Source organism: Arvicola amphibius, chromosome 8, assembly GCF_903992535.2.
Source record: "Arvicola amphibius chromosome 8, mArvAmp1.2, whole genome shotgun sequence".
In the NCBI taxonomy this organism is placed as follows: Eukaryota; Metazoa; Chordata; class Mammalia; order Rodentia; family Cricetidae; genus Arvicola; species Arvicola amphibius.
Window position 1 is genome coordinate 123,045,652 of NC_052054.1, and position 17,416 is coordinate 123,063,067.

General features: G+C 34.4%; 1 protein-coding gene across 1 annotated transcript in view; it reads left to right on the forward strand.

Moving 5' to 3' along the window:
• Erbb4 (erb-b2 receptor tyrosine kinase 4) overlaps positions 1-17,416 on the forward strand; it is a 687,902-nt gene that overhangs the window by 303,718 nt on the left and 366,768 nt on the right. The window contains exon 4 of the mRNA XM_042055633.1: positions 6,139-6,273. Coding sequence (XP_041911567.1) covers positions 6,139-6,273 — 135 coding nt within the window. The remainder of the gene's footprint in view (positions 1-6,138; positions 6,274-17,416) is intronic.

A 17,416-nucleotide genomic window follows, 5' to 3' on the forward strand; every position in this document is an offset into this window, starting at 1 on the left:
ATTTTTATTATTTCATTCTGGTTAATAGTTCTTTGAGAAATATTTACTACCAATACTAGTAAAGAGACCAAAGTGTCATATGGATAAGTGCACTTACAATTATAATAGCTGTTTTGAGAAAAAGAGAGATCCAGTCACTTTTATGTAGTAATTAGAAATAATACATTAGATCAGAGAAATATTTTCAGTTTCTTAAATCTACCAAGAGGTCACAGTCATCTAAACTTTTAGTCAGGATGTCACACTACAATTAGACTATTTCATATAGGTCACTGACGAAATACAATTTTTATCACATTTTCTTTTGAATGAGTATATTTAATTAATGCCAGTGATTCTGTGAAAATGAGCCATCTGGCAATCCACTATATAATAACTAGTTTAGGGAAAGTGGGTAACAAAAGAAATTATTTGAATAACAAAAAAATCTTCATCAGACTCATGAAAGGATATTTCAATAAAAAACAAAAGACTAAAACAAAACAGTCACCGGCCAGTGTTTCCAGAGTTGAAGATGTAAGCTGTTCAAATTCCCTCCAAAATGTTATAGTGACACTTTGTATTTTCCTAAAATTAGCATCAGAAACTCTATCAATTGAGTATTACAGCATAATTTTAGGCTTTTCCAAAGTTTGATAGATAATTTGTGTAAGCTTAGTAAATTGGGACCAACTACAAAGCTCAAAATCATTATTATTCACATAAAAACAACCTAGCTTGATAGATAAAATGGACATTATATATCACAAAAATATGTTAAAGAGATTTCTAATTATCAAAAAAATCTCCCTACAGTAATCTTGCAAGCTATAAATTCTGAGCATTTCATAAAATAAAATTTATTTTATTTCAATGAAATATATATATATATAGTCAAAACATAAAATTATGTTTTAACATTATCTATTGGTGTGTTTAATTTACTTTATACTTAATAATTTCTACTGTCTATAGATTTTAACTTAGTAAATATTTAATATGTATCTCCTTATACAATAGTCCAATACCCGGTACTGGGATGTGTACCCAAAGCTGACATAAAAACAGATCCAGATAAAATGATTTAAGTTGTTTATGGAAAAAGATAACTTTCATCATTAATTTTACTTAGTCACAAAGCAAATTAAAATTAGAAGATATATCAAAAGCTATCTGATTAATGTTGGCATGAAATTATATGGCTTATGTTTGTGTAAGCAAAGTATGTTGGGAAAGACTGCTCATTGACAGATGTTGCAAAGACAGCTATGTACCATGTCCCTTAACTTCCCAAAGCTTAGTCTGGTCGTTTTAAAATTTGAAACAGTGTTACATGTGTGTTTGTTTGAGTTAAATCCCATAGTACAGAAGAAATGGGATGGTCAACATGGGGGAAGGACAGAGAAGGAGAGCAAGGAAAGAGATATCTTGGTTGAGGGAACCATTATGGGGCTAGTGTGAAGCCTGTCACCTCAAAAATTCCCAGGAATTCAGTGGTGACCCCCAGCTACGACCCTAAGCAATAGCTGAGAGGGTACTTGAATTGTCCTTTCCCTGTAATAAAATTGATGACTACCTTAATTGTCCTCATAGAACCTTCATCCAGTATCTTATGGAAGCAGATAAAGAGTCACAGCTAAGCCCTGGTCTGAGCTTCTGGAGACCAGTCAAAGAGAAAGAGGAACAATAATATGAGAGTCAAGACCATAAGGGGGATACCCACAGAAACAACTGACCTGAGCTAGCTGGAGCATGTGACTCCTGACTGACAGCAGGGAAACCTGCATAGGATCAAATAGGCCTTCTGATTGTGGCTGACTATTGTATGCTTGGGGCAGTCTGTGGGGCCTGGTAGTGGGACCAGGATTTATCTCTAGGGCTGAAACTGGATTTTTGGAACCCATTCTTTTTGGGAGGATATGCTGCTCAGCCTAAATATAGTGGGGAGTTCATTGATCCTGTCAATATGGTGTGTATGACTCTGTTGACTCCCATTGAGAAGCCTTACATTCTCTGAGGAGTGGATGGAGGGTGGGGTGGGGGTAAGATGGAAGGAGCAGAAGGAGAGAAGAGAACGGGAACTGGGATAGTTATGTAAAATGAGAAAAGATTATCTTTAAAAAGCAAATTAAAGAAGATAGTAAAAATAAATAAATAAATCCCATATTACAGCATGATGTAAATTATTATTTACTCTAAGTATAAAAATCTTTATTCCATCTTTCTCTTGACCTATATGTATTTAGTCAGAGAAACCTGAGATGCAAACAAATGTAATGAATGCTACTTTTATTTTTACAGAATGCTATATCTAATGTAACTCTAACATTTATTAGTAAGAGTCAGTTCTGTTTTGAGAAATTCCTGGAAATAATTTCAGACAATATAGTAAGAAAGCTCAAAGCTTTTCTTTCCTCTAGCAATTCATTGAAGGACCAAGAATCTGTTTGTGTCTTTCTTAATTTACTCTGATATGTTTTTACAACCGACTGTGAGCACAGTGGGGTGAGACTCCCTTGAACTCACTCACGTGTTTGACACTTTTCTTCACGCTCCTCCACTTGTCTCACTCAAGCCATTTGCTTGACTGTCCATTGCATTCATTCGCTGCCTCTCATCTCTTACCTCTTACTTGTCTATAGCAATCTTTTTCTCTACATCCTAAAGTTTAGTTATTAGTTAGTTTATTTTCATGTTAGAGGAAAGGAAACTGTGGTTTTAAAACAGGTGGTTTTTAAAAATAAATCTTCAGTTAAAAAAAAAGTTCTCTTCTTATAAGTTACTAAAATAGTTATAAGTATAGGTGACTTTTTGGTATTTTATTAGATCTCCCCAAATCCTTCTGTTTTTCTGATAATTATTTGTCCTATTTCTCAACAGGTTTAAACCTTCATAGTTATAGTGCAAACATCAGGTTACTCTTTTGTTAGTACATTCTTCTGGGTCATAAACTATCCTACAGAAGTTTCTTATTTGAAATATAAAACTAATCAAGTATTTGCTCATAAGTGACATTAAACTGATATTTTACATGTTTATGTTATAAAAATAAACAACATTTTAAATCATATTTACAAACAACTCTAGCACTGTTTTCTGAAAGTATTTTTGTAGACAAGTATTTAAAATGTGACATCATAATGCATTCCTATAAATGCCAATACAAACCTAATTCTTCTGATGGTGAGAATTTGACATTTGAAGGTGGAGAAAGATATATGTCATAAAGGGAAAACTGAAATTTAACCCTCACCCCCCCCCCATAAAAACCCAAACTCTTCAATATTCCAAGCTATCTCGGGTCTTTCATGGCAAAATGTCCCAATCAGATTGACCATGAATATGTCTTAGTAGAAAATATTAGTCTGTAAGCTTGTTTTGAAATTATTATTGATTCGTTTCTGTATCTCTTTTCCAAGAAAAGTCAAGCTCTACAACGTAATATTTCTAAGAAACAAATGTTAATAATAGTAGATTAATTCTGCTGAAGAAAGAGATTTGATGAGATTATTATTCATCATAATACAATTTGATTTTTTGAGAATATCCAGATAGGAATTTATAAATGGAGAGTGTGTTTCTTCCATTTTAACAGTTTGAATTGAAATGTGACTCCTGAAACCTAAGGTTGTTTTTGGTTGTTGTTGTTGTTTTGTTTTGTTTCCAAAATTTTTGAGCTATTACCATTCTCCACACATCTTTTTTTTCCAGTGTAATTTTTCCAAATGTAGACTGAAAAATAGCCTTCATTTCCTGAATAGCAGTCAGAATACTCTTTCTTTTCACCTAATGAAGAATTATTCCTAGAGCTGGAGAGTATCACACAGTGTCGCCTGAGAAAGCTATTAGGATAAGACCTGTGCACATGTTCCCATAGAAACATAACGCCAAGCATTAATACAGAAATCCTTTACATCTTACGTCTCAGTCTTACATCTCCCTTCTGCTCTGATGAAGGTTGAATGGCTGGGTCATGGAAAAAAAATGAACTAGGTTTTAGAAGAAAAAAAATGATCTAATTTCTCTTTGTTTCTTTTTTCTTCCTCTTTATGAAGTGGAACCAACAGGCAGTGAACAGATCGATGGTGAGAATAGGGCTGAGTTTGAAAGTGGGACTCTTTGAAAATGTAAATTTTCTAGAGGGTTTTATACACGCAGAGCCATCAGGTTCTTTGAATGTGCCACCAATTTTGCTTCAGCAAATGCTACTCTGCTGTTATGTATTCCTTTATTCATTTATTTCACACTGGTTTAAGAAAGCTTTTAAATATGTAGCTTAGACCAGGCATATCAAAAGGAAAAATAGCAATATTAAAAATATATTGAAGAGCTGCACAAGGAAGATCATTCTCAAGGTTGCTAAGGAGCATGGTTTTCTTTCCAGACTATTACACTCTGACTGGGATTTATTGGTTACCAATATTTTCTTAAGCTGATATTTTCTCTGTCTTTCATAAATTCCAATGGAAGATTTTCTTGAACAAAATGCAGTTATTATTTAAATTTATTTTTAGTGAATTTTAATATCACATACTTATTATACACAATAATGAATTTCATAGATATCTTGCCCAAGTACATCAAGTAATTCTATTATCTTTACTCTTATTCTCCCTGGTCTGTATGCACTTCCTGTTATTCCCATTTTTCCCTCATATCTCTTCTTTATCTACATGCCACTTTACATTCATGTATGCTCTTGTTTTCCTCTGTAATATCTAAGCTCTACACATAAGAGAGAACATTTGATATTTGTCCTGTTGCATCAGATATTTTATCTAATAACATTTTCTCTAGTTGCATTTCCAGCAAATGGCCTGATTTTACTCCTCTTCCTAACCAAAGAAAGTACCATTTTGAATAAACAACATTTTTTTCTCTAGCGTTCATATCTTGGAATTCAGTAGGATCTTTCTGTTTCTTCTTCCCCTGTCTCATTCTGCCTTCACATCAGGGCATCATGTATAAGATGACATAAAATATCATCATATATTAGACAACATAGCCATCCTGTATCTGCAGATACAAGCACACAGATAGTCATGGAAGAAAACTGACTCTGAATAGCAGCTGATCCAACATCACATTTAATACTACATTTTAAAGACTGTTACTTATTTTTCTTAGCTTGTAGTTGTAGCTAAAAACTTATTAAACAATTATATAATGATTTTAAGATTATTTGTAGACTGAACTACAGAGGAATACTCTAGTAGATACTAAAAGAAAGACACTGTTTATGTGTTTAATTTCTTTAAAATAACTTTTCTTCAGAGGGATTATCTTAATTTTTCCAAATACCTTAAGTGTATCTGAAGAAATATCTTTATATGTAATTATACACTGTTCCTGTGAATACGTCAGTTAATCATTATTAATGATGGAATAAAGACTCAAATAAAAGGTAGAGTTGATAGATTTTTATCTCATTTCCAGGTTCCTGAGCCAAACAGGAATGATATAATGTTTTGTGTTAGTCTTAATGATTGACCAATCTATTGATAATATTTCATTTGGGAAAGAATAATTTGCAACAGAACATTAATTTTCATTTTTTACTTTATGCTCATTACTGATGTATGGGCTCTAGTAAGTCATAGATTGAATAAGTCCTAAGGAAGGCACATTTGAACATGCGTATCAAAAATCATGAAATTTCACAATCTGTTGTCATGGAATTATATTTTGGGACATTTATTTTAATGACTAATCAAATAGAAAATAAAATAACAAGAGTTCTATTAAGTAATATTAATTAGATCATATTCTATAATATTATATTATCATTAAATAAAATAAAACAAAAATTATCTTTCAATATTTTATATATAATGTTAAACCAAAGCATCAGATTTTGAACTCTTACAAATGATGTTATCATAAATCCAAGGTAAAGTCACAGATACTAAAAATATCTTTATCAAAATTTTGGATGTGTGTCTATTAGAATTATTTCTAATTTTGGTCTGTACATTTCAACCTTTTGAAGTGCTAAAATTTGAAGTGTTAAAATCAAGATAAATGAACCAATGAAAATATTTCTAGGAGCACTCTGGCTCATAATATGATTTTAGTGATGAAAATAAGTCGAACCATGCCTTTGTGATGGTTAACATTTTTAAAAAATCAAATTAATGGTTAATTTTGTTTCTCATACAGAAATTCTAAATGGTGGAGTCTATGTAGACCAGAACAAATTCCTGTGTTATGCTGACACCATACACTGGCAAGATATTGTTCGGAATCCATGGCCTTCCAACATGACTTTGGTGTCAACAAATGGAAGCTCCGGATGTAAGTAGCATTACCCCATCATTAGACGTGTGTGTGTGTGTGTGTGTGTGTGTGTGTGTGTGTGTGTGCGTGCGTGCATGGAGTCAGGGGACAACTTGTGGGAATTTCTTTACTCCTTCTAGCGTTTAATAGCATTTCTAGAGTTTAATAGTCATTAAACCCTATCCTTTATCTGCTCACCATCTCATCTCAATGGTCCACATCATCCTCTCTAATGTCTTAATATTCTTTTACCTAGTGTTATATTGAACATCTTATTCAGCATGCCACTGATGATATTTTGGCATCTGACTCCATTCAAAAGCTCATTCCTCTAATTACTTTATTTCACAGCTCTTAAACTTTGATTTATTTCACGGCTCTTAAACCTTAATTTCTCACTAATGCCCTATGGGTAATATCTGACTCTAGTGTTGCATGCCTTTAATCCTCAGGAGGCAGAGGCGGACCAATCTCTGAGACCGAGGTCAGCCTGTTTTAGGGGGTTCCAGAACAGCCAGGGATCCACAAATAAACTATCTCTCAAAAAGCCAAACAAAAACAACAAACAGGACAATAATTTATAATAAAGCAACATGAGTCATTATAAATTCATATACAAAGACTTCTTAGTTTGTAATTAGAAATAAGTTACCCAGTTCTCTATTTCTTAAAGGTATAGAACATTTCTGCCAGAGAGGGCCAAAGAGGACCTTTTAGATAAATAGTATTTGATATGATGAAATGATAAGCTAATAGTATCTGAACTATCATTAAAACCTCTGCCTATGATTATGTCTGGAATCTCTTTTGTTTTTATAAAGCAGGATTTTCTGTCACACATCTATTATCGCTGACATCTGTATGAGAGATGAATCTTTATCGAGTATTAACCTGGGTTTTAAATTTCTTAATCTATTATTACATATTTCCCACCTGAAATCATAACTCTCTCCACATAATTCCATAATTATTTGCAATAGTGATGATTGTGTTATGACGCTTTTATGGGAAATGAAACTCCAAGGGACAATTATTAAATTTCATGATGGCCATAATAACATAATGGGGAAATATGAATGTATTTGATCAAAACTGACAGTTGTATTTTTAATAAAAGGCTAAAACAGTTTTTTTGGGAAAGTAGAGTAACATAATTTTCTTGTCATCTTTAAAAAGAAATTTGTATGAGATTCTGTCTTTGTAGTTTTCAATTTACCTACCAGGTAAAATTTCGTGTGCATTTTTTTAAATCTGCTTGTGCTAACAATGGGAAAGATGTAATTTAGAAATGGCTACTGTATTCAGGTGGCCATAATAAAGGAATATATTATGGGGCAGTGGTTGTTTGGTTGGATGATGGAAAGGCCTGCTGGTTCTCAGCTTTCTAAAAAGACTAGCCTTTAAGGCATACATCAGATCATACAAGAAAAAAGCTTGAGGGAAATCTGCTGTCCTCTTACAGGGCTTGAAGCAGAAAAGGTCTGTGGGGTTTGTCCATTTTCACAGATGGTATCGCTTTGTGCTGTTCTTTTGAGGGCTAATTTGGACGGTTGTGCCTATAATTAGGCAACTGTGACTGTGTTTTTTTTTGCATGCAAAAATTTCAGATGCAAAAATTAAAAATGCAGACTGGATTCGTAATCAATGGTCCTTTACAGATTAGCCATCTATTGTTGTCAAAATGTTATTGCTTGCACAGCTCTAGATGGTAAATCATCAATCTACTATATGATACAAAATCTGACAATAATGAAGTAAATATTTTTAAATACTAGTTTTCAATGGTTTTATTCTCTTAACAGGAAAAACCAATGCAGAAAGGATAAACACTAAATGACCACTCCAATATCGAATCCACTGAGTTAGTCCACTTGCAATAATCATACTTGAAGTAACTAAATATAAAGTGTAGCTTTCCAGGGTCTAAGAGGAAATGGGGCTCCAGATGTTTGCACAGAGCTGCAGCTTCATTAGATGAAAGAGTTCTGAAGCGTCAGTACACAAAGGTGGGGATAAACTCAATACTACTGATGTACAAAATTTAAAAGTTAAAATCACAAATTTTATATCTTTTTCATTATAATTAGTAATAAATAAATGAATAAATGTATTTATTATTTTTATTGAACATAGATTCTTCTCATACAATATATCCAGACCACAAATTACCCTTCCTCCAATCTGGCCAACTCAAAAGCTACTAAGTACTAGAAATGTATTATGGATATAATCTGTCATTTTTGTTTTTCACAATATAATTGTCTCTACTGTGTCATTTAGTTCATATATTAATTTATGAAAATAATACTTTCAATGGTGATTAGTGGAGAATGTATCTCTTCATGTTCAAAAGCTTCTCAACTTTCTGTCACATAATTATCAGAATCTGGTGAATCCTCATTTGGCCTATGTGCTTACTTGTTTTTCTTATTACCAGTCCTAACAACGAGCATGCTAAATGTTCTTTCAGTAAAGAATGACCACAACTGTGTCCTGAAACTCTGTCATTGTGACCAACATTAAGAAAACCAAATAGCTTAGTATTTTCAGTAAATGTATGCCCATCTTACAGCTTTATGAGCTGAGCTTTGTAGTTTATAGGTAGTTCCTTTCTTCTGCTGCTTGACATAAGATATCTTAACCATGCTTTAAGATATTTATATGGATCATATTCCAAGGAATTTTGTCTTCCTGAATTCCATTATAGAGATGCAGGAATGGTTCAGCACATATAAATCAATGAATTTGCCCTTCTCAGAAATCATCTCAAATGAAAAAATCATATGATCTCACATCCCTTCCCAATAAAAGACATGAAGGGACTAGCAAATGAGGGAATACACCATAACAAAATAAAGGATATATATAACGAAACTATAGTGAACATCATGCTAAATGTGGAAAACTCAAAGTGTATTGGTATTCTGTTTGTGCTCTCAAAAATAAACCTTAAAGATCAGAGGGCTGAGCTAGCCAATAGTTAACCGTAGAGGTCTAGATATCTGTACAGACAGGCAGGAAGTGATATGCTGGGCAGAGAGAGGAACAGCAGATGGGAGGAGACTTGTCATGTACAGAGAGAACTTTAGCTATTCAAAAATGAAATTTAGCAATATAGCAAAAGAAAAAATATTCCCATGAATTGGCTGAATTAATCTAGTGGAAACAGCCATCTTATCAAAGTACTCTATAAATCCCATGCAATCCTAATCATTTATTAGGACTTTATTTAAGAAATAGAAAACAAATCCGAAATTTGTATTGGAGGCACAAAAATCCAAGGATCACCAAAATAATAATGAGTTATTCCAAAAAATTATTAAAAATATTGCACCAAATATATCCTAATGTGTATTTTTATGACTCACTTATTCCTAATACAAATATATAAAATGTTTAAAGAGAAATATATTCTCTGTTGAAATACATTTGATATGTAATTGAAATGTAAATAAAAGGCATGAAATGTATAAGAAAACTGCTTATAATGATACAAACCTACCAGATATATCACATAACTAAATTGTTTTCCAGAGCCAAACACCAGCTTACCACAGAATTGGGATGGGCAATTGACAATTTGTACAGTGTACCTCCTTTACAAACAGAATTTCATAAACTAATCTTTTCTCTAAACAAATGTTCATACAGCTTTAATTCCTGAGCTTTATTGTGTTTCTTTTAGTGAATACTATATGCCTTAATATTTACCACACCCAAACACTGCACACTGTGTTCATGAATTAACTTTCTTGAGCTAGAAGAAAATCAAGTGTGAAAATGGAATTTAACTAAATGTAATGCAGTATCACTCTTGTTACATGTTTGATATTACAGTATTTACATGAAATAGATGTACTTTTTATGTTGGACTTTGATATACAGTTAAAATGCAATCAAGGCAAGTAAAAACAACTTCAATTTATGTAAATTCATACATGCAATCAAATTACATGAATTTAAGAAATATTTTAAAGTCAGAGCTAAAGTGGGGGGAAAAGTAAAACACATCGAAAAATGTAAGTTGATTTACATGAATCTAAGAGGTAGCATTTAAAAAGTACTATAAAATGGATTTTTCACAAATTTCACATAGTAGGTCATGTTTTTAATTTCCTAAATATTCTTAATTAACATATATACAACAATCCTAACAAAATATTAGTTATCAGAATTAGCATGCAATCTAAGAACATGTATTAATAGATTACATTAATTCTATGTATCAGCTCTGCTGTTAATTAGAAAGTGAGATCCTCAGGTAATAAAGAAAAACAAAATATAATAACATTTAAAAAACAAAAAAACTATCACATCGAAGTTGAACAGCACAAACCAGCAGAAGGAAATAAGCCCAAGAAAAGGCCCAAGAATCAGATATTCACTGTTTCACACCCTTGGGAATTCCTAAAAGCACTACACTGGAAGCCGTAACACACACAAAGAGAACATGCGGCAGCCTTTGCAGGCCATGTGCATGCTGCCTCAGCCTCTGTGAGTTCATATGAGGTTTGATTATGCTGATTTAGAGGCCTTGTTTTCTTTGTGACCTCCATCTGCTTTGGCTATTCATTATTTTTCTCCCCCTCCTCTTTCATGGGCTTTCCAGAGTTCCAAGGGGAGGAATTTGATGGACATATCCCTTTAGTGTTCCAAGGTGTCTCTCTCTCTCTCTCTCTCTCTCTCTCTCTCTCTCTCTCTCTCTCTCTCTGTCAGGCTGTGAATCTCTATATTTGTTCCCAGCTTCTACAGAATGAAGCTCTCAGATGATAGCTGAACAAGGCATTTACTGATGAATATAGCAAAATATTATTGGGAGTCATTTTATCATTTTTTTTTTTACCAGTAGTATTTGGTTTATCCTAGATTCCTGGCATGTCAAGTCTATGGTTTTAGCTCATCCAAGCAGTATCAGATATGAGTTAGATCTTGCTGAGTGGGCCTTAAATCAAATAACATATAGGTTGGTTGCTCACACAAGCTTTGTGCCACCATTGCCCTGGCATATCTTGCAAGCAGTACATCATTGTAGATAAATGATGGTTTGAGCTCAGTTGATATTTCTGAGTACCTTTCTGTGCCAAAAATGCTAACATGTAGTGCCCAAGGTTGTATGTAGCCATCTGCTCAACTTCTTCATGTTCAATGAGATGTGTCGGTATTGAGTTTGTGGAAAGCAAACTTCGTCTTTCAGCATTTTGCCTTGTTTACAGTTGGACCCCTTTGGCTATAAGTACAGTTAGATATAACCAGGTCTCAGTACTGTGTGCTTTGTCTGGTGACAGGAGATGGCCAGTTAGGGCTCTGTCTTGACTTTTAGAAGCCTGACTTTTCTGATGAGAGACAAAAATGGAGTCAATCCAGATGGGAGGTAAGACCAGGAGGAATTTGGAGGAGAGAGAAGGGAACCATAATCAGGAAATATTATGTGAGAAATGAATCTATTTTCAATAAAATGGAAAAGAGAGAGAGAAATATGGAAATATGAATAAAATAGTAATTAAAAATTTAAAAATAGTAAAAAGTAAGGTGAAAGTAGAAAAGATGGAGAGGCGGGGAGGGGCGCAGAGAGAAATGTAGAGCTCAATTAAAAAAAAAGAAATTTATTGAGAAAAAATGTTGGAGCAATGTCTATTTTCTTGTTAGAGTTTGACATATTTCCCTAATGCTGAGGGGAGAGCTGCCAAATTGGAAGTCTAGTTAATCATATATGGCAGATGTTCCCTTTTGTTCTACAGAATCTTACAATGTATATATCCAGTCTTCATAAATTCTAGTAAAATTACAAATGAGCTAAAATTAAATGAAATTCAAACTATATTATTATTATTATTATTATTATAACAATAATAGTAATTGATAAGGGAAGTGGGGTCCTGAATCTGTGAGGCATTGGTCTGTACATCCATAAGTAGAGGGTCTCTGCTCAGTGCACTTTTAGAGTTATGAGGACATTCTGAGGAGTAAACCCAGCACCTCTCTTTCTAGTGACTTTTTGCTTTTAATTGTCCACACAGATGCATTGTTTGACTCTAGAAACAAAATCTTCAAAACATATCCTGTTTTCATCCTAGGTATTGAATTCTTCTCAGTCAACTTTTCTAAGAAACCAACTCTATGGGACTTAACTAGGCCCTCTGCATGTGGGAGACGGTAGTGCAGCTTGGTCAACCTTGGCCGGTGCCAGTGGAACCAGGATCTATCCCTGGTGTATGAGTTAACTCTTTGAAGCCCATTCCCTATGGTGGGACGCCATGCTCAACCCTGAGCAGGAGGGAGGGAATTGGTCCTGCTTCAACTTATTCTGGCAGGCTTTGTTGATTCCTCATGGGAGGCCTTAACCTTTGGGAAGAGTGGATCAGGGGATGGGCTGGGAAGGCAGGGTGTGGGGAGGTCAAGAGTTGGGGTTGGAGGGAGAACTGTGGTTGAAATGCAAAATAAAATTTTAAAAACTAAATAAATATATTAAAAACAAACAAAGTTATAAAATTAAAGAACTCTAATTTCTGAATTTTAGAAAGGGGTAATTTATTTCTCAGCAGTACTAAACTTCACATCTTGGGGCCAGAATAGACAAATTTGATTTTCATAATATAGTAGAGACCTTTCTTAGCTCATCTGAAAGTCTCATAGACTAAATAAATGCTATTTATTATAAATAGTTATATATGTATGAGCATGTAAAATATAAAATATCCAAATTTCTTTACGATTTTCCAATTTTGTGGAGTGCAGGCTTTTAAAGTATGTCCTCATGATTCTCTGGATTGCTTCAGTGTCTGTTGTTATGTCCCACTTTTCATTTCTGATTTTAATTTGTGTATTCTATCTGTGTCCTTTAGTTGGTTTGAGGTTTGTCTACAGTGTTGATTTTCCCAACGATCCAGCTGTCTCATTGAATCTTTATATTGTTCTCTTTGATTATATTTTATTGATGTAAGCATTCAGTTTGATTATAATTATTCATGTTTTCTACTCCTCTTGGGAATGCTTATTTCTTTTTTTCTAGAGCTTTCAGCTGTACTGTTAAGTTGCTAATATAAAATTACTTCAGTTTTTTTATGCTAAGTTCTTAGTGCTATGAACTTTCCTCCTAGCACTGTTTTCAGTGTCTTCTGTGAGTTTGGGTATCCTGTATGTTTATTTTCATTGAATTCCCAAATTGTTTGTTTCTTTTGTTTTGTTTTGTTTTTTGTTTTTTTTCTCATTTTTTTAATTAAAAATTTCCATGTCCTCCCCTCCTCCTCCCCCTTCCCCCCCTCCCTTCCACCCATACCCCCACTCCGCCCCTCTCCAAGCCAAGGAGCCATCAGGGTTCCCTTCACTATGTTAAGTCCAAGGTCCTCCCAGCTCCCCCTAAGTCCAGGAAGGTGAGCAACCAAACTGACAAGGCTCACAGTGAGCCCGTCCATGCTGTAGAGTTCATGTTCATTGCCGTTTTCCTTGGTTTCTCAGTCCTCCTCCACTGTCAGACACATTCAGAGAGTCCGGTTTGGTCCCCTGTTCCATCAGTCCCATTCCAACTGTACTTGGTGGTCTCTAGTTAGATCTGTCCCACTGTCTCAATGGGTAAACGCACTCCTCACAGTCCTGACTTCCTTGCTCATGATCTCCCTCCTTTTGCTCCTCATCAGGACCTTGGGAGTTCAATCTGGTGCTTCTATGTGGGCTCTGTCATTTTCTCCTTCCAATGCCAGGTGAAGGTTCTATGGTGATATGCAAGATATTCATGAGTATGGCAATAGGATCTGGACATTTCTGGCACCCTCTCCTCAGCTGCCCAAGGAACTAGCTGGGGGAATCTTCCTGGACACCTGGGAACCCCTCTAAAGTCAAGTCTCTGCCAACCCTAGAATGGCTCCCTTGATTAAGATATATAATTCCTTGTTCCCATATCCACCTTTCCTATATCCCAACCGTCCTATTCCCCCAAGCTCTTCCCATCCTCCACTTCACACTTTTCTCTCCCCATCCCCCCAAACCCCCAACCCACCCCACCCCCAAGTTCCCATTTTTTTGTCCGTCAATCTTGTCTACTTCCAATATCCAGGAGGATAACTATATGTTTTTCTTTGGATTCACCTTCTTATATATCTTCTCTAGGATTTTTTTACGAATTATAGGCTTGATGTCCTTTATTTATGGCTAGAAACCAATTATGAGTGAGTACATCCCATGTTCATCTTTTTGGGCCTGGGTTACCTCACTCAGGATGGTGTTTTCTATTTCCATCCATTTGCATGCAAAATTCAAGATGTCACTGTTTTTTACCGCTGAGTAGTACTCTAATATGTATATATTCCACACTTTCTTCATCCATTCTTCCACTGAACGGCATCTTTTTTGACCCATTGTTCATTCAGTAGAGGGCTGCTGTTCAGTTTTCATGAGTCTGTAAACTTTCTGCTATTGTTGATATCAAACTTTAGTCTGTAGTGGTAGGATGTGATATAGCAAGTATTTCAATTTTCTTGTGTTTGTAGACACTTGCTTTTGGTCTGAATATGTGGCGGTTTTGGAGAAATTTCCATGAGATGCTGAGGAGAAGTTGTATTTCTTTTATGTTTGGGTAAAATGTGGAGGCTGTCTTCAAATGGACAATGGATACTATAAATTAATTTTCATGCTTTCTTCTTTACACTGACTGAAGTCAGCATCTACTAATTATTAGATATTCAAGTTGCTGTATTCAAATTAGGTCACTAACAAAACCCTGTAGAAATGAGAATCCATCTACAAATGTTCTGGAATATCTGTTAGGTCCATTTGGTTTATAACATCTGTTAACTTCAGTGTTTCTCAGTTTCATTTTTGTCTGTTTAGTTTTTGTGTGGGTGACCAGGTCATTGGTGAGAAGTAGGTATTAAAGTCTCCATTATCTTGTGTGAAAGTCAATATGTGATTTAAACTGTAGTGTGAGTTTAAGAAAAAAGAGAGCAACGGCTATTTGGAACTTACTGACAAATACTCTCCTATCTTCTTTGCATTTTGAAACAAGCTCAATATTTTTATTTTCCTTTAATAATGAACATAAAGATGGCATTCTGATCTCAAATTTCCTTTGTTAATTTGAAGGTAGACTTATGTAGCACTGGTTTACCCGAACATTCCTATCCTGGAACCTGATTAGGAAGCCCTATTGTGGAGCATACACTGCATGATATATTTGACTGGAACTCAGTATTTACTTTCCCTTTAATATTGAACATATAATATTATAGCAAATTAGTTTTTTCACTTAAATTTTTTTAAACAAGATCTCATAGACCAAGTAAATCTGAAACTTGTGATTCTCCTGCCTAGGAGAATATCTTCATTGCTTTTTAAATTTTTAATTCCGAATATCTTATAATAACAAAATATTAAGCAAGTAATATCAAGTGAATTGATTACTAGTATAATATTTCACTTTTGTGTATTTTATATCCTCACAGATAACTGTGATTTGTTCTTATTTTTGAGAGTATCTCAAGGATGCTAAGCTGGGAGCAATAAAGACTACAACCAGGAATGTTAATAAAAACAGTAAAATTTCTCACACAAATGGGAAGAGGTAGCTGATTCAAACTGTCGGCAGGAGATGTGCTCTTCCCCAGAGAAGAGCCACCAATTGGTTATCCAGTGCCAAATAGTCAGACATGAAAACATACATGCAAGTAGTTACATGAACTCAACAGGTTATATTTAAAAATATGTATATGTATGTAAATGCATGCATGCATGCACTAACAATGAAAAGAGAGTCTGAATTTGAAGGAGAGCAGGGAACGGTGTGTGTGAGAGTTTGAAAGAAGGAAAAGAAAGGGGGAAATGGTATGATTAAATTGCAATCTCAAAAAAAATGCTAAATTTATATAAAGCAAAAGACTCACCGCGAGTGGATAAAGAACACATTTTGATTCAAACTAATTATTTATGAAAAGAAATATTTATCAAATGCAACGAAGTTGATTTTTTTAAATTAAGCACGGTTTGTAGATAACACCTATTTTAACACCTATTTTGTGTTTTCAAGCAACTGTGAATTGGATGGCAGCTAAATGAATTCTAGCCAGTATTACCCGGCTGTATCCTTTCTGATTTGTTTTGTGTGGGAAACAACCATGTCTGTCCTGTACTGCACCTGCAGATTTCAATACTGTCACAGATTCCATTACTGTGTGCATGTCTATCTTTGTCAAGTGACAGTGTCTTCAAGGAACTCATTTTCACATTGGAGTAGTCGTTTCAGGTTTTTCTGTCCCATCTCCATTTCTTCTAATCTTAATATTTTAATAAAGTTCGTAACAAAGAAAGATGCTTACACATAACAAGAAGCTTTTAGCAGAGATGTTCAAGTTTTAGTGACTTTGAAAGTCAATGTGTGTGCCTTTCCACTCCTTTTTGGCTCTCTCTAAACCACTTTGGTCCCAATATTTTCCACAGAGATTGTAGGGAAACTGCTGTCTGCCTCACAGAGCAGAGACAGGGGCTGTCCTATCTCTACAGGGACCAAGGCAAAGCAGAATAAAGACGATCAAGCTGCTGACCTGCTAACGGAGCTTTTGAACCAAGATTGCTGTTAGTAGCTCTATGCAGCTCTTATTTAATCCTCCTACCTGGCAAGAACAAATTATGTTCTATTTAGGGGTGATTCTTTTGCCAATTGTAGGTGCTCTTTTTAAGTAGAGAAGAAAAAAGTGGAGAGGAAATTATGCAGTGACATTTCTCCTAAAGTTCTATTTAAAATACAAGTAAAAGAAATATATAAAAGAAATAACAAGCATGGATAAAAATGCACAAAAGAAAGGCCACTTTAAAACTAGGTCCTCCTATCTGCCACTCTTATTCCCCTACTTTTCATGCTTTATTAAACAAAGATTTTAATTTAACCTTTTTTTCAGAAATATTTTCTATAGAATTAATTCAAATTAATTGGAGCATATATTCCTTCAGTTGTAAGTAGTAGAAAATAGCATTAAATTAGGCAACTAATTTGCATGTCAGCATTTGCTTTCCTGAGTAAAGAAATTGACTTTACAAGGCAAACTGCTTCAATAAATGTAAATGATTTTAAAGCAAGACAGCTCTGATACCCAGCATTTTTCAATGTCTTTAAATCTGACATATCACATTAGGAATACTGCAATTTAATTGTAATAGAACAAACATTATCTGAAGT